General features: G+C 41.9%; 1 protein-coding gene across 1 annotated transcript in view; it reads right to left on the reverse strand.

Moving 5' to 3' along the window:
- The window catches only part of ALS2 (alsin Rho guanine nucleotide exchange factor ALS2), a 141,168-nt gene that overhangs the window by 67,690 nt on the left and 47,915 nt on the right, over nucleotides 1–25,563 (reverse strand). Inside the window, exons 8-14 of the mRNA XM_068245100.1 lie at nucleotides 25,040–25,117; nucleotides 20,747–20,923; nucleotides 20,165–20,336; nucleotides 14,819–14,999; nucleotides 13,071–13,136; nucleotides 11,807–11,969; nucleotides 10,428–10,559 (exon numbers count right to left, since the gene is read on the reverse strand). Of these exons, the coding sequence (XP_068101201.1) occupies nucleotides 10,428–10,559; nucleotides 11,807–11,969; nucleotides 13,071–13,136; nucleotides 14,819–14,999; nucleotides 20,165–20,336; nucleotides 20,747–20,923; nucleotides 25,040–25,117 (969 nt within the window). The remainder of the gene's footprint in view (nucleotides 1–10,427; nucleotides 10,560–11,806; nucleotides 11,970–13,070; nucleotides 13,137–14,818; nucleotides 15,000–20,164; nucleotides 20,337–20,746; nucleotides 20,924–25,039; nucleotides 25,118–25,563) is intronic.

The following is a 25,563-nucleotide window of genomic DNA, read 5'->3' on the forward strand; positions in this document are numbered from 1 at the left end:
GTGTGTTGCTAAATATTCTGATTGTCCTGTGTGCTCAACCACTTATGAGTCTATGCTCCCTACTACTGTTTATATTGTACACTGTACATCAAAATGGAATAAGTAGTTGCTATTAAAAAAATAATTATATCAAGTTTAACCTGCTGGGCGTTTCAATACCCGCGGCCGCATGAGGGTTGTTTCGATCATGTAGCTAGCCTAGCGCTAGCTACGATTGTCCCCTTTCTGCTGCCTCCATCCCACCCTTCTAAACACCGCCGGCGATCACGCCCATAAGGAAATCCCGTTCTGAACGGGACCGTGGGCAGCACGGTGGCGTAGTGGTTAGCTCTCTCGCCTTGCAGCGCTGGGTCACTGGTTCGAATCCCAGCCAGGGCACTATCTGCAAAAAGTTTGTATGTTCTCTCCGTGTCTTCGTGGGTTTCCTCCGGGCACTCCAGTTTCCTCCCACATTCCAAAAACATACAGATAAGTTAATTGGCTCCCACTAAAATTGGCCCTAGACTGCAGTACTTACACTACATAATATAGACATATGGCAATGGTAGGGATTAGATTGTGAGCTCCTCTGAGGGACAGTTAGTGACAATATAAATACTAAATAATACTAATAATAATTAGGGCTTCCTCCATCGCCATGGCGACGAATGGAGTGACGTCATCAACGTCGTGACGTCACAGGGACTCCTGATCCACCCCAAAGCGCAGCCTGGTGGCGATTGGCCAGGCTGCGCACGGGGTCTGCGGGTGGGGGCCTCTTTCGCGTCGGGTAGTGGCGGATCGGCGGCGATCGGGGCAAACACGCAGCTAGCAAAGTGCTAGCTGCGTGATTAAAAAAAAAAAGTATTATCAAAATCGACCCAGCGGGGCCTGAGCGGTGCCCTCTAGCGTCTCTGGACGAGCTCAGCTCATCCAGAACGCTAGGGAGGTTAAGTTGTAAGGCAGTCTTGGGGCCTCTTTACAGAGCTACATAAGGAGGGATGTCAAGGGTACAAAAACAGGTAATATATATTTGGGAAAAACCTTCTTTACAATCAAAAAGGCAAAAGAGTCCTCTTATGGTCGATCCACCACACCCACTTGTCAATAATTAATCAATAGGAGAGAACTAGAGTTTCTTCAAGGAAGATGCTTATACACAATCTTGCAGTACAAAATAGTAATCAAAAACTTTATTGGCACAATACAAAATATTAAAAAGACTTTACAGGTGTACAAAAACATACAGGATAAACCAGAAGCCCACAATTGTGTTGTATGTCAAGGCAAGGATAATATAAGGAAACAGTACGAGATAAGATTTTTACAAATACAGGTTGCTTAGACCAGCAACCATCTAATACATTCCCCACGCAGGTAGGAGTCTTCCCAACTCAACATGGTCATTCTCCAGGAAAAACTATTTTATGTAAAAAAAAAACAACAACAACACAGAAACCACCACCAACAGGGGTGTGGTTCGTACAAGTGGGTGAATGAGGTTTCCTAATAGAACAGTAAAAAAAAAAGCCTGATTGTAATTTTTTTTTATTGTCCTATTTGGGCGTCTCCTTTGCTCACTTGTCTGTACTGAGCTCTCAGAAAGAAACCCATTTCTCCTGGATAGAACTTTAGATACACAAGTGAAAGTTACAAGTGAAAGTAGAGCCATTATTTTTGCTTGCAAAATTGTTCCTGAGTTCTGCCACACTTTAAATGTTAATTTCAAGAATGCAAGCAGTAGTAAACATTAAAAAATGCAGCATATACACAACAATACATACAAGCCACTGGGAAATTTGGGTGTAGGGTAAAGCTAAAAAAAACAGCTTACCCTGCTCTTGCAAAAGTCCTGGTGGCGTTAATTACTACTCTCCCTCCAGGTCGCCGTGAATAGTGGGGAAAGATGCAACTCTGCTTCTAGCTTTTGCTGGCGGCCGAATTACAGTGTATTTATCGTAATTTGTGGTCCTGTTTTTTTTTTTACAGCGCTCCACAACAATGCCATGTAGGAATTGTGGTTTTAGGCTGTAGACACATTATGAGTTTTTTCTGAAAGCTTTTCTGACCATCAGAGCGATCAGTGTTTTATTTTTTTTCTTTCGAAAAATCGTGTTCGTGGTAATTTTACCATGATTTTAATGCAAATCAATGGGAAAGATCTCAGAAAGCATAGTGTGTCTACAGTTTTACTGTGCCCATTTGGTATCCAGGATATAACTATTGGCAGGGATACATTGAGGAAACGTCTACAAAGTGGAGCTCTGCATAGTGATCCGAAGAATAGCAAGCCTTTATTAAATCAGTAAAAACCGACACAGCATGTTTGCTGACATGTTTCGGACACACACTGGTCCTTAGTCATAGCATAAGTCCATCCTCACTCAGTGACAAAATACAAAAAACCCCACACTTCCATCAACAACGAGTTAAGGAGCACGCCCAAAGAAAGGGGGGCGGTCCTATGCTGTGAGGAGGACCCTGTGCATTATAAAACCATGAATAATAAAACAAACAGACATATGACAATACAAAAAGATGGTATCATGGACCATGCAGAATATGCTAAATACAAAAGAAGCTACTCATTATACAGAAACATGTTACAATTCCATACAAACACATGTGTGTTTGTATGGAAATGTAAGAGGTAATTAATTGCTTACATGGTGGATTAAAAAACAAAAACAAAAAAAGAAGGAAAATCCAAAAGGCCTTGCATGCTAGTAATGTCTTATATAAATCCCCCCCCCCCCTTATTGGTTTAATAACACGTTCAACTGCCTGAAACAAAAAGGATGTCATATCCCCATTATGCACCTGGTGAAAATGTTTCACCACGTTCGTAATTTCTGTGGTCAGCCATCTAGCACCGCTGTAGTGTTCTGCTATCCATTCTATAAGATGGCGAGTAGTACAGCCAACATACTGAACATAACAAAGAGAGCATTATACAACGTACACCACAAACTTTGTGACAGTTGACATACTGTCTTAAAGAGAACCCAAGGTGGGGTTCTGACAATGCTATCCGCATACAGAGGCTGGGTCTGCCTATACTGCCCAGCCTCTGTTGCTATCCAGATCCCCCCTAAGCCCCCTGCGCTCTGCTATCCCCCATAAATCACAGCCGCGCTGCAGACACGCAGCGTGTCGCAGCGGGCTGCGTTTACCTCTGTACTGTCAGTCTCGGCGCTCCCCCCGCCTCCTGCATAGCTCCGGTCCCCGCCTGCATCCCTTCCCTCCCCGCTGACTGGAGGGAAGGGACGTGGGGACCGGAGCTATGCAGGAGGCGGGGGGAGCTGCGAGACTGACACTACAGAGGTAAACACAGCCCGCACAGCGCGGCTGTGATTTATGGGGGATAGCAGAGCGCAGGGGGGGGGGCTTTGGGGCTTAGAGGGGGATCTGGATAGCAACAAAGGCTGGGCTGAATAGGCAGACCCAGACTCTGTATGTGGATACCATTGTCAGAATCCCACCTCGAGTTCTCTTTAAAGTGAAATCGTAAACAAGAATTGAACTTCATCCCAATCAGTAGCTGATACCCCCTTTCCCAAGAGAAATCTTTACCTTTTCTCAAACTGATCATCAGGGGGCTCTGTATGGCTGATATTGTGGTGAAACCCCTCCCACAGTGTGATGTCAGCACCTCACAGCACTGAGGTGCTGACATCACACAGTGGGAGCCCTGTCGTGTTGTGGGAAATAACTTCTGTTTCCAACTGGCAAAAAAAGAAAGCAGCAGCTACTTCCAGTTCCAGCATTAAAAATGTCACCATGTGATAAATTTCAGAATGTAAATCAGGGAGAGGAAAGCTTTTACAATGGGCAATCACTGACTAAATCATTTATACATAATTATTGTAAAAATGAAGCACTTTTTTCATTACATTATTTTCACTGGAGTTCCTCTTTAAATGAAAAGTCCTGCCATTAGAAAAAATAAGTACCAGTTTTAGGCACAGAGTGCACTGAATAATAATTGCACAATGGCATACCACATTTAAAAGAACCAACAGTCTGCAGTCTCCAAGGTGGTAAAGTCAAATATGGTGAAAGATACGGCGGTTAAGCTTTTGTTTCGGTGGTATTATACCCCGGTTAAAATTCATAAAATGTATCCCTCAGCCTCTTCATCTTGTTTTCGAGGTTGTGGTATGGAAGGGTCTTTGGTGCATGTTTTTTGGGATTGCCCTCATGCACAACGTTTTTGGGACTCATGGAAAAATTTAATACAAGATGTGTTCGGTTTTCCAATCTCTTTGACTGCCCCCCAGGCCCTTTTATATATGGCTAATGATGAAGTTCCTGGAAGTTTCCGGCCCTTATATAGATACATGTTATTGGCTGCCCAATGGTCAATAGCCCTCCAGTGGAAATCCACTGGTTTGGAGTTAGCTTTGGTTACTCAGCGTCTTGACTTGATGATGTTAATTGATCGAGTCTATTATTATAGTGTTGAGAATATAACAAGATTTGATCTTATTTGGGATACATGGAAAACGTATAGACAATCTTAGTTCCCCTTGGACAGATGTGTGATGGGTTTCTATTTGTTTGAATGCCTCTGACATTCGGGACTCTTGTGTTTAGACAGGATGTTATTTTTCTTTTCCCTTTTTTGTTTTTTTTATTTTTCTGTTTGTTTTTATTTTGGGGTTGGTTTTAGTTTAGAGGTTTTTCTTTCAGTCAAGAAGAGCAACGTACTATAGAACTTATTAGATTGGACTGATCCCTAGGATCTCAATAGGAGGCACTCTTGTGCCCCATTTCCTAGGTTGAACGGTATGGCCATTGGTATTTCGCTCTTCAATATATATATATGCGTAGGATGTGTATCCATGTTTGATATTATTCTTTTTTTTGTATTTGTTCTGCTATCTCTAGCTTGTTGTTGTATTTGCCTTATTGTACAATAAAGCTCTTTATAATAATAAAAAAAAAGAACCAACAGTGTTCAGCCAGCACGGTTGATGTGAATTCGTGAAAAAGAGGCTGGGGAAAAGAATACCACCCAAGGAAGGGGCTCAACTGGTAGCAAATTTGTCTCCATTCCTGATAACTTTTTCTACCCGAGGGTCCATTCGCAACACTGGAAGGAAGTCTTTAATGATAGAGACGATGCAATTATATTCTTCACAATAAGTGGTGACAAAAACCATGTCCTCATGAGGAGGACTGCCTTGCATCCCAGAATTTGCAGCCAGAATCTGGTCCCTGGTTCTCTAAGGGCCAACTTCTGACCTCTGGATATCATCCAAAGCAGGTAACCTCTTTCTGTCAAACGAGATGACACCACAATGAACTCCGTTTCTAAATTTTCTATAGAGGAACAATTCATGTGGGCCCTAATAAATTCTCCCACAGGGAGAACCCTAATGGTATAAAAAGGGTGGCAGCTACTAGCCTTGAGAGTGGCGTTACCACTACAGGGTTTACGATAAAGTTTTGGATAGAAGGGAACCCGTAACTGGATCTCCCTTTCAGATGACATCCAGATAACTGATCTTGTAGGGTGCCCACTGATGCTTAAAGACTTCACCGGGTGTGCCTTGCTAGATGACTAACAAGTTATCGATATACCTGCCATACCACACATCTCGGTCTGCAAAAGTATTATTATTGCCAAACATGTATAATCATGTATACATTGGCTAAGGATGGGGAAAATTTAGCCCCCATGGAGGCTCCACAGCACTGCAAATTATGTTTCGAATCAAAAAGAAAAAAAGTTGTGGGTAAGTAGGAAATCAACAGCAAGCCCGATAAAGGTCTGAAGGTCTGGAGAGAAAGATGAATACCTGGCCATGTAGAAATGGACAGCCTCTAAAGGCAAGAGCCTGAGGGATACAAGAATAAAGAGCTTTAACATCAATTGTAATCCAACTGTATCCCTCATTCCATCTAAATTCCATCTAAATTCTCGAGGCTGCTCAAAACATGCTTAGTATCCTGAACATAGTCAGGGTTAACATCTTACCAAAGGTTGCAAGTGTCCATCAACCCAATCTCCCAGGCGCTCCCCCAGAGACCCAATGCCAGCCACAATGGGCTGACCCTCTGGGGGAAAGCCGAGTTTATGTATTTTCAGAAGGTGATGGAATACCGGAGCAACAAGTAAGTTAAATGCCAGATACTCAGCCATTTTTTTAGGCAGAACTCAAAGACTCTCACCCAGACATAAAAGAGAAAAAAGTTGCTTTTGGAATTCAAGAGTTGGGTCCTTGGTAAGTGAAAAATAGGTATTAGTATCTCTAAGTTGTCTCAGGGCCTCAGCCTTGTATACATTGGTATCCAATGCAACTACCACCCCTCACTTGTCCTGTTTACAACTCGAGGGTTGTCTCTAAGGGAGGCAAGGGCATTTTGTTCACCAAAGCTGAAGTTAGATTTTTTTTTACCCTCAGAAACAGTAAAAGATGCCAACTTGAGCAATTGCTGTTCTACTAGGCTTTGAAACGCATCTACTGGTGCACTACATGCAGAGGTAGGATAAAACGCAGAGTCACGTATAGAGGCAGGCTCAACATCATCTTCAGATATGATAGGAACAGTCTCTGTGAGCAATTGCTACAGACATAAAAGAGACTTAGCATCCTGAAAATTCCAGATATCAGTTAGCTCAGAACCCAAACTTTTTTTTTTTTTTAAAGATCATCTGCATTGGCCTCCAGGAAATGTTTAAGTAGCTCAGACCTAACAAATCTATTGACATCCCGTAAAGTACCAAACATCAAAACGGTGGGTGGGGGCAAAGGAGAGACCCCTGGAGAGCAAATTGACCTCTTCCGCTATAAGTATGGTGGCAGACAAATTAACCATCGTATCTGTCAAGGAACTCTTGATATAAGGGGATCTCTACCTCCTATGCTTTACACCCGTCCATCTGGTGCACCTTTTCCCTTCCGTTTTTTGTAATAAGTGGGTGGGAAAGGAGCCTGAACTATTTTGACACATTAACAAAGATACATCCTCCGCTGTACCACCACTTGCTCCTGTAAGTGAACACTAGAGCCATTAGACAACTCAGATTGAGAGTCCGAAGTTTCTGGGGAGCTGAAAGTAACCTTTTTAGTCAGACCTCACTTGCCCCGACATATTTTGTCGAGGTGACCTAAAGGCACCCTTCCACCACCCCCATTCATAAACAACTCTCTTATTGTCATATGTCTGTTTGTTTTATTATTCATGGTTTTATAATGCATAGGGTCTTCCTCACAGCATAGGACCGCCCCCTCTCTTTGGGCATGCTCCTTAACTCGTTGTTGCTGGAGGTGTGGCTTTTTTGTATTTAATTGTCACTGGCTGAGGATAGATTTACGCTATGACTAAGTGTGTGTCCAAAACATGTCAACAAACATGCTCTGTCTGTTTTTACTGATTTAATAAAGGCTTGCCATCCTTTGGATCACTGTGCGGAACTCCACTTTGTAGACGTTTGCTGTTTGGGGATCGAGTTGCCTAGTTCCTGCACTGTTCCTATTGAGTGTAGGGCAGAGCGTACTTCACTTTGCACAATACATTGAAAGAGTACAATAGCAAGAACAATGTTTCTCTGCCGTGGTTGAGTTCAGACTGCACATTGTTATTTTTTGGAAATTGTGTAAATAAGAGTGCACACACATTTCAATAAAAAATAAGATCATAGCAGACATATTAACCACAAGAGGATTAAGTAAGGCCTTCCTTTCCCTCAAGGGTTTACACTGCAAGACAATATGAATTGTAAACAGACAGTGAAACCTCATTTGAAACAGAACAAAAAGGTACTCGGTAATAAACTGCTACCTGGAAGACTTCTGTATACTCAACAGCCTAAACAGTGCCATACCCAATCATACACGAGCCAGACACTACAGGTCACATTCAACAACTGCATGATAACTGTACCATGGGTGAACTATCGCCCTCTAATGTATTAATAGTATTTATGAAGGCCATGCTGCTATTTGATTGCATTATACAACAGCCCAATGGTGATGAATCTCTAGCTGAAGGGCAAATGAGCCGTACGGTAACCATTGGGCAACTAGGCAGTCCTACTGTCTGTGTGAATTAGGCCTATGCAACATGAAATGCTCAATAGTCATGAGACCGGCTCTGCATACATCAACCGTGATAGTGCTTCAGTCACCGGTAAACTCATCTGTCTAATAACAGCTGAGTTCCATGCCCCAGTAAGGAGCCAAATTCACAAGCCAATCACAGAGTAAAATAAAAGCCTCTGGTCCTTAAAGCAAACCTGTGAGGTTTGCAATCCCCCAAAATGGAAACTTACCTCGGGAGAGGGGGGGGGTCGACTTCTGTATCCTCCACTGGTTTGATCCAGCGCTGAGATCTCCGAAGTGTGGCTGCATTGTGCCTGCACAGTAGCACGGACCCGCTCGTGCTCCAGCGGAAGAAGCCGAGCCGGATCGGGTCCATGCTACTGCGCAGGTGTGAATGTTTTTATCGAACACACCATGTAAACATTCACAGTGCAGGTGGAAAAAAGTATGTGAGCCCCTACTCTAATCATGTCTCCAAGAGCTAATTGGAGTGAGGTGTCAGTCAGTTGGAGTCCAATCAATGAGATGAGATGAGAATGGAAGTGTTGGTTATGGCCAGGCTTGCTCAAATCTGAATTCGGGAGACATCCGGATAGTATTATCCGGATATCTCCCAGTAAAGCTGTGCGGGGGTGGGTTCAATCTTACCTGTATGACGTCTTCTTTGGTCCCTCCCTGGCGCCTCCCATGATGCGTTCCATGCACCGTTCACATGACTACAAACACTTCCTCCTTCAACCCGGAAGGAGGAAGTGTTTGTAACTACATGACCGCCGCTTGGAGGCGCCAGGGACAGACGGAAGAAGACATCATACAGCTTTACTGGGAGATATCCGGATAGAACTATCCGGATGTCTCCCGAATTCAGGTTTGAGCAAGCCTGGTTACGGCTGCCCTGCCCCAGCTCTCAGAAAACCTATGATTAAGAATTGTTGATTTGCATTTCATAAGTTCACAGTAAGACAAATTGTCTATAAATGGAGTTCAGCACTGCTGCTACTCTACCTAGGAGTGGCCATCCTGTAAAGATGACTACAAGAGCAGAGCAGCACAGAATGCTCAATGAGGTGAAGAAGAATCTGAGAGGGTCAGCTAAAGACTTACAAAAGTCTCTGGCATATGCGAACATCCATTTTAGCGAATCTACAATATGTAAAACACTAAACAAGAATGGAGTTCATAGGAGGACACTACAGAGGAAGCCACTGCTGTCCCAAAAAATTGCTGTATGTTTAAAGTTTGTAAAAGAGCACCTGGATGTTCCACAGCAGTACTGGCAAAATATTCTGTGGACAGATTAAACCAAAGTTGAGTTATTTGGAAGAAACACTATGGGGTCGATTCATAAAGCATTACCACATCACCGAGCACTTAGGAAAATGTCAATTCATAAAAGCTGTTACCGCATGAAAAGCTGAAATTACAAAGCAGTGAGGTAAATTACCAACCTGTGTGGTAATTATCTCAACACGTCAGTAAATGTCAATTCATAAAACCGACAACAAGCGGCAAAGCCATGAAGAAATACTGTCTGCTTTCAAGTGGTGAAAAGAGTGCGGAGACTGTGCTGGGAGCCGTGACTTAGAAGCAGAAGCAGATGTCACTGGCAGGAGCAGGGAGCCAATAGAAACAGCCCCTGTCTTCTGCAAGTCTGAATGTTGGAATTTGATAGGACCCGCAGCCTTCGCTTGCGGGACAAGCTTTTCAACTCCCCCAGGCAGCAGCAGTGCGAGATTAAACAAAACAGGCATCCCCTGAATACCTCAGGCTGTTTAACCTATTGGGTACCTGTTTGAAGACAACTAGGAGGAATTTGTGTAGAAATCCATATAATTCCAAAGGGCTCACATACCTTTTCTTGCTACTGTACTAATATATATATATATATATTATATATATATATATATATATATATATATATATATATATATATATATATATATATATATATTTATTATTTCTCTATATTAATGTTTTTAGCTTACTTGTCACAATTGTAAAAAAAAAATAATATATATTGGTCCTCCAGAGTGTTAGGAGGTGCAAAGTGTTCGGTGTGTTTGTTTAAACGAATTGATGAAAATTCCAGCTAAATCCATTTTACTTTAAAGTTGTAGAACTAAAATATATAACATTTTCAGGAAGTGAAATGAACAGTAATGCATTCCTACTCTTGATCATCTTACATGAGTATTGGATTTCAAAGTTTCTAGGCAGTCCACACTACACAAAAAAGTACAGATTCCAAGATTGCAAAGTGTAATTTCATAGTTTGTGGAGCATGGATACATGGTTGTAGCAGTTTTCAGTAAAAATGAAGTTTCACTTTTAAGTTCACAAGTTCTAAGATTAATGGTGTAACCATGACTATATAACAGATGGAGGTTGTATACATACTGTCATTTTCCCAGGAAAAGTCTTCCAAAAGCCTAAGGTGTACTCAGCCTCCTTCCTCTTTCGACTGAGAGTCAGCGCCAAAGCCTCATAGTTTGTGCTAGAGTCTTGTAGCTTCTTGTACTCTGGTGAAGACTAACACATAAAACTCACAATTAATCCATTATCACTACTTAGGTGGCGAAAAAAATAAAGTGTCATTCTCATTGCTCATACGCAGGCATCAACAGTCCAAGGTTTAAGAAGGTAAACGTCAGGTTAGGGGAGGACCCAATTAGAGATAGAGTCAGGCTTAGGGTCATCTAGGGTTATTTATTAGAGGTGAGTAGTATTACTGAATTAGGTCAGTTTTACTGACAGCCTGAGTGGCCAACTCCAACTGTTATAGTCTTTCTCCTCACACACATACACATTTCTCTTCCCCCCTACCCCCCAAATTAGTAATATATTTGTCTTCCTATCAAATACTTGGTTTGCCCACAGGTTATCAAGTTAAGGGTAGTTTGCATCACTAAGAATTAATCTTCAAAAATTCTTAGATCTATTCAAAATATATAACTAGATCCTAAATTTTACTTAACCACACATCAGTGGAAATTTTTGCCAGAAACATAAGGCAAGGATTTTTACAAAGAACCTTACATGCACATAGATCTGACTTTAAATCTAAAAATAAATAAAAAACTGAAAAAAAATATATATATTATATTATATATAGTATATAGTATATATATTACACACACTGTATATACTTGCATATAAGCCGACCCGTGTATGAGCCAAGGTACCCACTTTTCCCTCAAAAACCAGGAAAAGGTGATTGACTCGCATATAAGCCCCCCCCCAGTAAAGCCCACTCCACAGTAGCCAGATGTGCTCCCAGTACAAGTCAGCACCCCTCCCCATAGCCAGATATGCCACACGGACCATACAGCTGTGTCTCAGGGTGCCACAACATGGCTTCATAGATATGAGGCACAGCGATTGCCACACAGGAAGAATCCCCGATCATTGCAGCAGTGACATGTTGCTTGCACACTCTGCTCCACAAGCCAGGGGACACAGGTAGTCTTGAGCAGTGCACTCTGCACACCATGTTGCAGGGGATGGGGCACGGACACAGCAGGGTGGCGGCTGGCAAGAGCAGGATTACTAGTGCAAAATCCTTACACTCCTCTGCCAGTAACAAAGCCTGCTCCACCATCCATTCTGCTCAACTGACTCGCATATAAGCCGAGGGGGTAACTTTTCAGCACATTTTTGTGCTGAAAAATTAGGCTTATACGTGAGTATATACTGTGTGTGTGTGTGTGTGTGTGTTTGAATACAGACTTAAATATAAGCTAGAAAACCAAAAATGAAGCATTAGCATGTCCACTTACCACCTCAAAGCACATTGCCAGTTTAAGCAGTAATCTGGCATACTCGTGTAATCTGGTGATTGGTGAAAAGAAGAGGATGCTGAGAGTTTCAGGAATTGTGCTTCCCTCATCCTTAGTATGGCAAAGGTTTTGTAGAAGAATTTGATTTTTACTAAAGAAATCTCTGAAATTATAGAAAAAAATTCATTAAAAAAATTAGAATAATAAACACAAAACAAAACAGGTGATTCTTTGCTTGTTGTTATTCTGCGGGGGCTCAATAATGGTAAAAACGGAAACAGCAAGTGTAGTCTTAAGCTTTGCGTTTAATCAACACTACTGCCACAAAGAAGGCCGCACTCCCTATCTAAGAAATTACAGTGACTATTATCACTAGTAATGCACCTTTCCAGTGATGTTCTATTCAGCTAATTTAACTGATATAACTTGGAAGGGGGGGGGACTTTTATGTAAAATAATCCTGATATGAGTCACTGTATTGTGACAACTTGAGTGAGCTACATGTACTGATTTAACAATAAATACATGGCTTGTTAAGCATTTTACCATTTCTATCCAAAACGAAAGGAAAAAAAGGTGGCTACGGGAAAACTTTAATATACATCTGCATTGTGCACATAGACAGAAACGGCTGGTGCTGCTTGCACAGAGACTACAGTGTTCCTGACTGATCCCAGAGGTCAGACCAAAGTCTCACACTGACCTGTGTCCTGGTCTATCCCCACTTCAGGGGAGCATGGAGTGGAAGGGGGAGGGGGATAGCTGGGCTTGGATGCAACATATCTGGACATCCAGGCCATTTCAGGAGGCAATTAGGGCCCAAAAGAGCTCCAATATATCAAAGCAGTATGGAAGGATTGGAAAGGTGCCTTATATGCACCCATACTAGCTTCATGCCCATGTGTACCACTTCATGCATGCTTGAACTGTATATTACAATATGCATTTATGTAGGGCTGGCAATTTTTCTGCAGTGCTGTATAATGTAGAATACATTAAACAGTTCGTAATAAATGCTCCCAATTTCATATCACTACAACATTCTAAAGTCACAACTGTGGGGAAGCCAATTAACCTCCATCCCTCATCAGTATGAGGGAAGAAATGAGGGACTCGAGAGAATCCACGCAAAAATACAAACTCCATGAAAAAATCTCTGGGTTGAACACCAGTGATGCATATCAAAAATGCTAGAAAAGTAGCCATCAGTGAAAGAACACATGTACAAATTAGTAGAATTAGTAAATGAAGCAACATAACTTACATTGCTGGTTTAGACAGCAGTGAAAAGCCTCCCATCACTAGGAAGTTGCAAATAGAAGAGCTGTACCTGGAAAACAAATAATGGATTATATAACATCAGATTTACCATTAAACTAAGGAATCATTTATGAAGCTTAAAGGACACTTGAGGCGAAAGTGATATAGAGGCTGCCCTATGTATTTCCTTTTACAACAGTGCAAAATGCCCGGCTGTCCAGCTGGTCCTCTGCTCTAATACTTCTAGTTATAGACCCTGAACAAGCATGCAGATCAGATATCTGACTGAAGTTTGACTGGATTAGCTGCAGGTTTATTTCAGGCGATTCAGGGCTCATTTCCACTATAGCGAATTCGCATGCGTTTTTCGCATGAAAATTCGCATAGCAATACAAGTGAATGGGACTGTTTCCACTTGTCAGGATTCCTTTGCGTTTTTCTGAGCAGAAAAAATTTGCATAGCAGAGCCATCAGAATTCGCATACCGCATACCGCTATGCGAATCGCATACAATGTATTTAATAGGAAATTCGCATGAGGTTTAGGCATGCGAATTTTCATGCGAATTCGCATAGAAACAATGGAAAAGCACACCAGCACTGCCATGGTTAAATTCGCATACATCGTCATCCATGCGAATTCGCATGCGAATTCGTATAGACCCGCATGCGAAATTCGCATCCGCATGCGAATTTTTACCGCGGCGATTCGCACCGCACAAGTGGAAATGCAGCCTCAGACACTACTGATGCATGAAAGGTCAGCAGGAAGGTATGGTTTAAAAGGAAATAAATATGTCAGCCTCCATATACCTCTTACTTCAGGTGTCCTCCAAGACTACATCCTGTGCTTTACTAGCAGGCATCCCGTAATGTACAAAGTTTTATGTATTGTACATAAACATTTTATGCATTGTACATAAGCCATTTTTGCATTCTGATATTGTTTATTTTTAAAATGTCTGATGTGCCAATGTCAGCTGCTGCTTACCTGACAGAATAACAGTCCGTCTTTTGTCTAAACTCATCCCACCACCTTCCACAAAGTAGTCCATGTGGAGTTGGAAAGATGCATCAGGTAGTCTTTCACACAAAACTAAAGGTGGCCACTAACTGTCCAATTTCTAGTGAAAAATAGTTCAAGCGATCAGAAATTCTGATCGGATTGGTTATAAACCTCCGTTGATGGGCACATACGATTATAAAAATAGTTGTCCGATTGGATTTTCATCAAAACAAAATTTGGATTTCTTGCTGGTTGTGATACATAGGAAGCAAAGACTGGTTCATTGATGGTGTAGTGAATGATTTTTCTTCCGTTTAGAATTATCTGATCACTTGAACGATTTTTCGCTAGAAATTAGATTTTTAGTGGCCATCTTGAGTCTTAAAGCTTAGGTGCGGTGCGGGGGTTTACGGATTAGGTGTGTGTGTGTGTGTGTGGGGATGGGGGAGGGGGGGGGGAGGGGTTCAGGAATAACTAATTAATGAAGGTAATATGGCAGTGAAGGAGTGGCGACTTGATTTTTTTTCCAGACTGGTGGGCACAGGATTGTAATAAAAGGGCTAGGATTACCTCACTATACATACAAGAAAAAAAAGAAATGGATGGGGCACCATGTGCACACACAGGAACTTGGATATATGTTTGTTTTAGAAACTTTGTGCTCACTTTACATTTGCTAACACTAATATTTACATGGTAGATGGAGTTTAAAACATTTCAAGAGATTCAGAAACAAAACATACTGACTCTGTGTAACTATCCAAGAAGATATTTGAGTGCTCCAAGACAGAAAGGTTTCTAGCATTCTTGGCTCCTCGTAAGAAGTTGCTTAGTGAGGTCCCATGCTGGCCAATCAGGTAGCAGAGTTTGCTGAACTTGGTTGCCATCTCTTGCAAAAGCTGAACAGCTGTTATAGTGCCTAGGTTGTCTGTGAAACAAAAAATTACACTTAATTACTACCAGATGATATGATGCAGATATGGTGTCTACCACATTTTGTGTAGCAGTTTTTTATTTTTTTGTACGGTAGAGCTGGAAGTGTACTGCTTTTGTAAAAAAAAAAAAAATAGTAAATGATTATTTAAAAGATAAATTTGAGCATTGAAGAAAAGGAACATTATTTTAGTAAGGTTTGGCAAACCTATCTCGATATTGCAGATGAAGTCTCCATGTCTACTACTGTTGAGCCCTAACCATCCATAATCCCATGTGTACGGTATATGACCAGGACACTATGGAGCTAGCTAGCCAAGCTCTATGCTGGATTTAGTTCCGTACCTAGGCCACTATCTAATTATAAACAAAGGTTACATCCCTACTTTATGGCATTTGGCGGTGTTTACCAAATCTGCTTCCACCTACAGAGTTTTTTTTCTGGACAACCTGTGTTTAGTTATTTTTGGACCAGGGCCAGCAATCCATACTACAAAACAGTTGTACAGAGTTTTTATGTTCTCCCTGTGTCTGCGCAAGTTTCCTCTGGGGACTCGGATTTCCTCCAAACTCCAAAACACATACAGGTAAGTTGATTGGCTTCCCCCTAAATTAGTCCTAGACTAAGATATATACATAGACATATGGCTATGGTAGGGAATAGATTGTGAGCCCCTCTGAGGAACAGTTAAGTGACAAGACTATGTATTCTGTACAGCCCTGCAGAGGATTTTGGTAATATATAAATACTAAATATTAATAATATTTGGATTTGCTCAATTTGGTTTTCCAGATAGGGTTTATTCGTTATACGCAATTTTGACACACTGTTTAATCAGTATTATATGAAGGTTTCAATAAAGCGATTGTAAGATATGGACTGTGTTTCACTGCTTGCTTTTGTGGAGCAGGCACTGCACCATTCTTAGAGCACATGTTTCTAAGACAAAAGACCTCACTTCCTGTTTAACTGACTGTAGGCGGAGATAAAGTTTAAATCTGCATCCTTTCAGCCAATGACACTGAGCCTCCTCCTCAAAGGGATGTGATGTGGGGTGGAGTCAAGCAGGATAAAGTCCTTGACCATGTGCTGTGAGGGGGTCTTTTGCTGGAATGGACTGGTGAGGCTGTTAGCGGGAAACCATGGCTAGGTAAGCTGTAACTGCGCATTGTAGGCTGTATTTTAGGATATATTGGGAAGCTGCACTAATGTTATGTATTAATGTATACATTGTGGGCATTGGTTTCTAAGCTTTATGTGTTTATAATGTTGGATTGCTCTGTACATGTTGTTTTCTGTAGTTCATCAGTATCTGTACCTGTATATACCACTTGCAATATAAACTTTATTTATACTGTTGTTGATGTGTATTTCTTTGCCAAACGACCACCTAGAACTTACGAGAAATCGGTATTGTTGTCTTAATTAATATCCCATTGTTGAGGCAATATTTTCAGCAATATCGTATTTCTTACACGCTTTTGAAACTAGAAAATTACAATGAAGGTGCCCACTAATGATACAATCTTGTACGATCTTACCAAATGAAAATAGCAGCAGGATGAAAGCAATGAATACTTTAGGCAAGGCCCTCATATTACACAGAAGGGGTAAGATTGTACAATCAAGATTAGCGATAAGAATAAGAACCAAAATACTCACAACGGTTTTTAATCAAAAGGAAAGGCGTGCCCAATTCCTTCTCAAAATCTGCCCACACTATTAGTACACAGAAAATGTCATTATAAATGAGAGCAAAGGCAAATGTTGATGGTGAATAAGTGTACAGTATTATTTTGATAAGTACCGCCATTATGTTATCTATGAAACGCTTATGGCATTTGCACTGCAAAAGCACAAAAACAAAACTTATGTATGATGCCACCACAGCCCTCCACTCCCAGACGTACTGCAACGACACTCATAGGATGCATTCTATAATGGGAGGCTCACTTTTATAGCACTACAGTGACTTAATATGCTTTGTTTCACCATGTTCAATGCAGAAGGAGATGTGTAGCTTGTAATTCAGCTTTTAAGGCATCCTGAAGCGAGAGTTATATGGAGGCTGCCTACTGGTTGCCTGGCAGTACTAATGATCTTTGGCTGCAGTAGTGTCTGAATCACACACCTGAAAAAAAGCATGTAGCTAATCTAATCAGACTTCAATTAGTAACATCTGATCTGAAATTTTGTTTAGGGTCCATGGTGAAGGGTCCTTTTACACTTTGTGCTGTTGCTGTGCAATTTAAAACAATTGCACCACAGCTGAAAAACCGCACCACACATTACAGCTGTAGTGAGTTCGTAGAAATCGTCGACTTTCAGAGCACACCTGGGATTATCGTGGAAGTCCCATGATAACGCACTGCAGCTTGTGCATTACCCGGAGGACTTCTGTCACATTGCACCGCAAGCAGTGCGTCATGTCTCAATGACTTTAATGGCCACTGCAACGAGCTGTGGCAGGGGAAGAGTACTGCAATGTGGCTCATCGCGGTTAGTGTAAACTGACCCTAAAAGTATTAGGGGCAGAGAATCGGCAGGACAGCCAGGCAATGTGCATTCATAACAAAGAAATATGTCAGTCTCCACATCCCCATCACTTCAGGTTTCCTTTAAAGAGACTCCGTAACAAAAATTGCATCCCGTTTTTTATCATCCTACAAGTTCCAAAAGCTATTCTAATGTGTTCTGGCTTACTGCAGCACTTTGTACTATCACAGTCTCTGTAATAAATCAACTTATCTCTCTCTTGTCAGACTTGTCAGCCTGTGTCTGGAAGGCTGCCAAGTTCTTCAGTGTTGTGGTTCTGCTATGAACTCCCCCTTCCAGGCCTCTCTATGCACACTGCCTGTGTGTTATTTAGATTAGAGCAGCTTCTCTCTTCTCTCTTATCTTTTACAAGCTGGATAAATCGTCCTCTGAGCTGGCTGGGCTTTCACATAGTGAGGAATTACAGACAAGGGCAAAGCTGTTTGCAGGAAGAAAAGAGCAGCCTGAAACTTCAGTGCATGAGAACTGCAGGGGGAAAGAAACACACAAATGATCTCTTGAGATTCAAAAGGAAGGCTGTATACAGCCTGCTTGTGTATGGATGTATTTTCTATGTGTGGACATACTGTACATCAACCTACTTCCTGTTTTGGTGGCCATTTTGTTTGTTTATAAACAAACTTTTTAAAACTGTTTTTAACCACTTTTAATGCGGCGGGGAGTGGCGAAATTGTGACAGAGGGTAATAGGAGATGTCCCCTAACACACTGGTATGTTTACTTTTGTGTGATTTTAACAATACAGATTCTCTTTAAGTCTCTCTTGCTTGCATAAACAGTATTTACAGTGCCCAAATATTGCCCCTTAGCACAGAATTAGGGTCTTGCCTTAATTTTAAAAGTCTGACCTGAAGAATAAGTTGAATGAGTTCATTACAAACTCTGGTGGAGTGGCTGCTACTTGGTTGGCAGTATCACCCCTATTCATATTTCAAGGGAAGAGCAGGAAGTGGCTGGCTATGAGGTCCCTGACTATATCTGACATCATCTTTGAGTGCCCTCAAAGTGCTAGGAAAACGTGTGCCTGGAGTTGGGCTTTCCACAGATCTATCTGTGCTGAAAGCAGGTCTGTAATTGTACTGTACTCAAAATACATTTGACATGCTCAGCAGAGTAAACATGTTTTGATACAGTTGGAAATTAACCTTCTACATTACATTTTAATCTATTATTATTAGACCCAACATCTTCCACAGCACTTTACAGAGTATATGTAGTCTTGCCACTAACTGTTCCTAAGAGGAGCTCACAATCAAATCCCTACTATAGTCATATGCCCATCATAGGCAGCCTTGCTCAACCAGAGTTGCCTGGAACCCCAGGGTTCCTTGAGTACTCTGCAGGGGTTCTTTGGCATATTTCCCCATTGTGGGTGTTGGTGGAGTTATGATAGAGAGCACACTATAATAGGGGGTACTGTAACAAGGAGGACTATATTGGTGGTCAGAATAATAATGAGCACATTAATAAAAAGCACTAGAATAAGACGACATTGTAATGAAGGGCACTGTAATAGGACATAAACAGCCACATCAACCTGCACAATAAATTCAGGGGTTCCTTGAGATCCAAAAATTACTTGCAGGGGTTTCTTGAGATCCAAAAAAAGTATTTGCAGGGTTTCTCCAGGGATAAAAGGTTGAGAAAGGCTGGTCTAGGGTCAATTTTTAGGGGAAATCCAATTACCTCAGCGCTGTGTAATAGGTTAGCACTTTATAGATAAAACAAGTAATAATATTAAATAAGTAATAACTTATCTGTATGTTTTTGGAATGTGGGAGGAAACCGGAGTGCCTGGAGAAAAGCCATGCAGACACAGGGAGAAAATACAAACTCCATGCAGATAGTACCCTGGCTCTGATTTGAACTGGGGACCCTCACCACAAGGCGAGAGTGCTATACACTACTCCACCATGCTGCCCATTCTATGAAAGGCATTGGCCACGTGGCTAGCACTTTTGCTAAAACAATAACCAGGAAACTATCTGCATGGACTGCACTGAATGTGTTATCCCTGGGTGCCCAGTTTTTTTCCCACACCGATAGCTCTCCCCTCACCCTGTTTTTCAAAACTAGCCTGCTGAAACCTGTGGACGACACTGCAGTGCTCTACAGGCATGCCACTCTGGTATGCCAGAACAGCATGTACTATCTTTATGGCAATGAGAGAAGGGGTGGCAACAAAGTGCATGATGGATTAACCTTCAGCAGGCAGGTTAGGGAAAAGAACAATGCAGTCGCTGGTATAGGTAATTCTAAAGCAGAGTGAGATTGAGTGAGAGCTACATTAATAAATGTACTCTTGAATGCGTTATAAAGGAAACAGGAGCGTGCACCTTCCGTCCAAAGATTTTTTACTGTGTGATGGCAACAGACAGTGACAACATTGCAGTCCATAAGCATAAAGCAGAACATCAGATGGTGAAAATCAATACCATATGTGAACATTCATGTCTGGCTTACGTGTCCATCATGTGTAACTGGTACAGTGGGAAGGAGGTGGGTGGTAGGCACAGAGGTGGCGAGTGTACTCTTGAATGCATTGCAAAATAAATATCAGCTGTAAGTAACTAGATCATCATCAAAATCATACTAATAATTTACCTAGTCCTAAAAGAGGTCGAAGAATCTGTGACTTGATTTCACTCAAACAACCGTAGAATCTTCTCTCAGTTGCAGCCAGCTCATGGAGGTTTCCAATGTAGCCCATTATATTTTGGTCTACAAGTGCCACACAGCTACCCAATCCAGCATAAACATTACAGATATATCCCAACTTGAAACAAAAAAAAAAGACATAAAATCATGTAATGTTGCATTGTCTAGGTACTTATAACAAATGCATTTTAAGAAACATATCATAGTAATGAAAACTATGCATTCACAAAAATGCAAAAAAAAAAAAAAATTTTAGTTATGTTTTCAACTTTCTTTCACTTGATCTAATCTCTGCTGCAGTCACATGGAAAAAAAAGTACACTTAATCAGGTTTCATGAAAACAAAAACAAATGGTCTCAACAACACAACAGCTTCTACTGGGCAGATTATAACCCGCCAGCAAGCAAGAAAATACTCAATATAAATTTGAGTGTACTTTTCACCTACTTTTTGATACTTTTTCAATTACAAAGTGTCATGCTGAAAACTTAGGAGAAAAAGTGGACTGTAATGGGCCTGAGACTCACTTTGCTACAGCTGGTCAGTGGCACTGATGCCTGGTTTGCATCTGGTGTGTTTGGCTCCTCTGCTATTTGAAGACCGCTGTAATACAGAATGGGCTGGAATGCATCTTTTTCATGTGCCAGAAAGAGAGAATGATCTTGCCCAGCAGCTATACTCCACACGCCATCATCTTCACACACCTATAAGTAATAAACATAACTTATTCCAATTAACCAGCTTCTTAAAGGAATCATAATTAGGAAAAAGTATATACAGGGACTAGGAATTAAAAGTAAACTGCATTATTGCTGAAAAAGAGAGATTACCTTCACTTCAGCTCAGTACACTGCAGGGATTAATAGTAACCCCTTGTTCAGCTTGTTTACTTTTAGGCTAGGTTCACAGTGGGGCGTTATTCCTGTGTGTTATAACAGAGGTCCCCAACCTGGGGGCCGCGGCCCCCTGGGGGTCCGTGGGCAGATTTCTGGGGAGCCGTGGCGGATCTGGCCTTTCTCCCTCTCCCCCCAGCGGCCGCCGTTTCTGATACCTTATGAGCGGGCGGCCGCTTTCTTCCTTATATTCCCCATAGCCCCTCTCGCATTACAGCAGCGCTTGCTGTGCGACTGCTGTAAGGAGGGAAGGAGGCGGGGCAGCGTTCCCACGGTAACGCCGTTCGCCGCTACAGGAAGCCGCTGCCCTATTTCCTACCCTTCCTTACAGCAGCCGCGCGGGAAGCGCTGCTGTAATACGAGGTGCTGCAAGAGGAGAGGAGCTATGGGGAACATAAGGAAGCGACCGCCCGCTCGTAAGGTAACAGGAGCGGCGGCCGCGGGGGGGGGGGGGGGGGGGGGGGGGTTTGGAGAGGCTACACTGGGCTAACTGTACTGGCGACACTGGGGCAGCGATACTGGGCTAACTATACTTGCTATTCTGGGCTAACTATACTTGCTATTCTGGGCTAACTATACTTGCTATTCTTGGCTAACTATACTTGCTATTCTGGGCTAACTATACTTGCTATACTGGGCTAACTATACTTGCTATACTGGGCTAACTATACTTGCTATACTGGGCTGACTATACTTGCTATACTGGGCTAACTATACTTGCTATACTGGGCTAACTATACTTGCTATACTGGGCTAACTATACTTGCTATTCTGGGCTTACTATACTTGCTATTCTGGGCTAACTATACTTGATATACTGGGATAACTACTGGCTATACTGGGCTAACTATACTTGCTATACTGGGGTAACTACTGGCTATACTGGGCTAACTATACTTGCTATACTGGGCTAACTGTACTTGCTATACTGGGCTAACTGTACTTGCTATACTGGGCTAACTGCACTTGCTATACTGGGCTAACTATACTTGCTATACTGTGGTAACTGTACTAGCTATACTGGGGTAACTATACTTGCTATACTGGGCTGACTGTACTTGCTATACTGTGGTAACTGTACTTGCTATACTAGGCTAACTGTACTTGCTATAGTGTGGTAACTGTACTTGCTATACTGGGGTAACTATACTTGCTATACTAGGCTAACTGTACTTGCTATACTGTGGTAACTGTACTTGCTAAACTGGGGTAGCTATACTTGCTATACTGGGCTAACTGTACTTGCTATACTAGGCTAACTGTACTTGCTATACTGTGGTAACTGTACATGCTATACTGTGGTAACTGTACATGCTATACTGTGGTAACTATACTTGCTATACTAGGCTAACTGTACTTGCTATACTGGGCTAACTGTACTTGCTATACTGGGCTAACTGTACTTGCTATACTGGGCTAACTGTACTTGCTATACTGGGCTAACTGTACTTGCTATACTGGGCTAACTGTACTTGCTATACTGGGCTAACTGTACTTGCTATACTGGGCTAACTGTACTTGCTATACTGGGCTAACTGTACTTGCTATACTGGGCTAACTGTACTTGCTATACTGGGCTAACTGTACTTGCTATACTGGGCTAACTGTACTTGCTATACTGGGCTAACTGTACTTGCTATACTGGGCTAACTGTACTTGCTATACTGGGCTAACTGTACTTGCTATACTGTGGTAACTGTACTTGCTATACTAGGCTAACTGTACTTGCTATACTGGGGTAACTGTACTTGCTATACTGGGGTAACTGTACTTGCTATACTGGGGTAACTGTACTTGCTATACTGGGGTAACTGTACTTGCTATACTGGGGTAACTGTACTTGCTATACTGGGGTAACTGTACTTGCTATACTGGGGTAACTGTACTTGCTATACTGGGGTAACTGTACTTGCTATACTGGGGTAACTGTACTTGCTATACTGGGGTAACTGTACTTGCTATACTGGGGTAACTGTACTTGCTATACTGGGGTAACTGTACTTGCTATACTGGGGTAACTGTACTTGCTATACTGGGCTAACTGTACTTGCTATACTGGGCTAACTGTACTTGCTATACTGGGCTAACTGTACTTGCTATACTGGGCTAACTGTACTTGCTATACTGGGCTAACTGTACTTGCTATACTGGGCTAACTGTACTTGCTATACTGGGCTAACTGTACTTGCTATACTGGGCTAACTGTACTTGCTATACTAGGCTAACTGTACTTGCTATACTGTGGTAACTGTACTTGCTATACTGGGGTAACTGTACTTGCTATACTGGGGTAACTGTACTTGCTATACTGGGGTAACTGTACTTGCTATACTGGGGTAACTGTACTTGCTATACTGGGGTAACTGTACTTGTGGAAACTGTACTTGCTATACTGTGGAAACTGTACTTGCTATACTGTGGAAACTGTACTTGCTATACTGTGGAAACTGTACTTGCTATACTGTGGAAACTGTACTTGCTATACTGTGGAAACTGTACTTGCTATACTGTGGAAACTGTACTTGCTATACTGTGGAATCTGGGAAAAAAGGGGGGGCTGCTGCCGCCGACACTACCCACGCCCACTCACCCATCCCCCCACCCCCCCCCCCCCACCCCCAGGGGGGGCCCGGAGAAAATTTTGGTCGGGATAGTGGGCCCCGGGCTCAAAAAGGTTGGGGACCCCTGTATTATAAAGTCTTATAACTCTGCTTACCACACTGCAATGATAAGTCTATGCGACATTACAGTGCAATGTTAGCGTTGCATTGTAACATTTAGTGTTATGGTAACCCACTAAACGCACATATTACCAGGTACAGTAAAGCATACTTTTCATTGCCTGTATGTTAACACGGTGGTAATGTGCGTTACAACTTTTTTGTTGTGATGCATTATCAATGTTGCACCACAATGCAATGCCCCACTGTGAACTTGGTCTTAAAAGACGCCGGTAATGAGAGGGATATGGAGGCTTACATTTATTTCCTTGTAAACAATGCAAAGTGCCTGGCTTTCCTGCTTATCCTCTAAATCTAATATTTTTTAGCCATAGAGCCTGAACAACCATGAAGATCATAATTTTTTTTTTCTAACAAAGAAGATCTGGCGTTTCTGACTATATTGGCCGCATGCTTGTTTCAGTTGTGAGATTCAGACACTCCTGTAGCCAGAAAGATCATCAGAACTGGTGTTATTTATACGGAAATAAATATATCAGCCTCCATATCCCTCTCACTTCAGGTGTGCTTAAATAAAGTGGAGTGCATGTCAGTGCCCATGAACCTTTTTTTCCCATCATTTACGTGCATCCTTAATTTTCTATTACCAGGCATGATGAATTTGCGAAAATGGCTTCCTGTGACTGTTAGAAGCAGACAGGGCGATCCGTGGATAAGCCCACCCACTAACTTGTGGCCTTAATAATATTCCTGCACAACACAGGTGGTCACGCATTCGTACATCCAACACATGGCACCTGCATTGCTCTCTATTGCTGTGCTAATACCATTCAGTGCCAGTGATTGGGGCAGCACTGCAATGTGGACCAAAATGCATAAAGCAGAACGTAATCGCAGTGTACTGCTGCGCAGCACATACTTGGGAACATCCGACAGAGCAACCTATGCATTTCTGATGTCATTGCATGCTGCACAATTTACACATTGCTAAAATTCGCACAGCAACACTTTTGAAAATGAGCCATTACTGTGTCTTGACAATTACTGGTACTTCATAACAGGAGACAATAACACAGCAGTGCAAAAGCCTCTTAGAGCTACTTATTAAATTATTATAAATATTTCTCATAAACATCAAAGTTGTAGGCTCTTATTTCTACAATAAAACAACAACAACAACAAAATGCAAAGCCTAGCACCGTCAGCAATCTGCACACCTGCTGAGCATGTAATCTGTGCCGCTTACCTTCGCAAGCCTTGGCATAGTTGTTGGAGACTGCAGGTGGCCCAGCTGCCCAGAAGCATTGCTTCCCCAAGAATAAACCTGAAAACAAAAAAACAGTAGCTGAACAATTATGTCAGCAAATAATAGGGAAAGCATGTGGCTAAACCCACCAACACATGCAGTTATCATGAACAGATCAGGGAATCCACAGCCAGATCATTTAGCAACTACTGTACATATTTCCAATATGTTCAACCCCTGCCAAAGCGAATTCTTAATGGGTCCATCACAAATAAAGATCAGCCAGGCTGGATTAGGAAATAAAGACACAGGCTCAGTGAACCAAACCATCACGTTATACACTAGACTTTGCTGGAAAAAAATCCTATATTACACCATAAACCTTTTACCAAGAAGAAAGAACACAAAGATGACAGATGTGCAGTTTCTAAAAAATCATCCAGTCAGCATGCTGTAACCTTTTCACTAGAGTACAGCAGAAAATAGTGAAGTGAAATTGCTGCCTGTGTGTCTGGCTTCGGTGT

The sequence above is a fragment of the Hyperolius riggenbachi genome, chromosome 7 (assembly GCF_040937935.1).
Source record: "Hyperolius riggenbachi isolate aHypRig1 chromosome 7, aHypRig1.pri, whole genome shotgun sequence".
NCBI lineage: Eukaryota > Metazoa > Chordata > Amphibia > Anura > Hyperoliidae > Hyperolius > Hyperolius riggenbachi.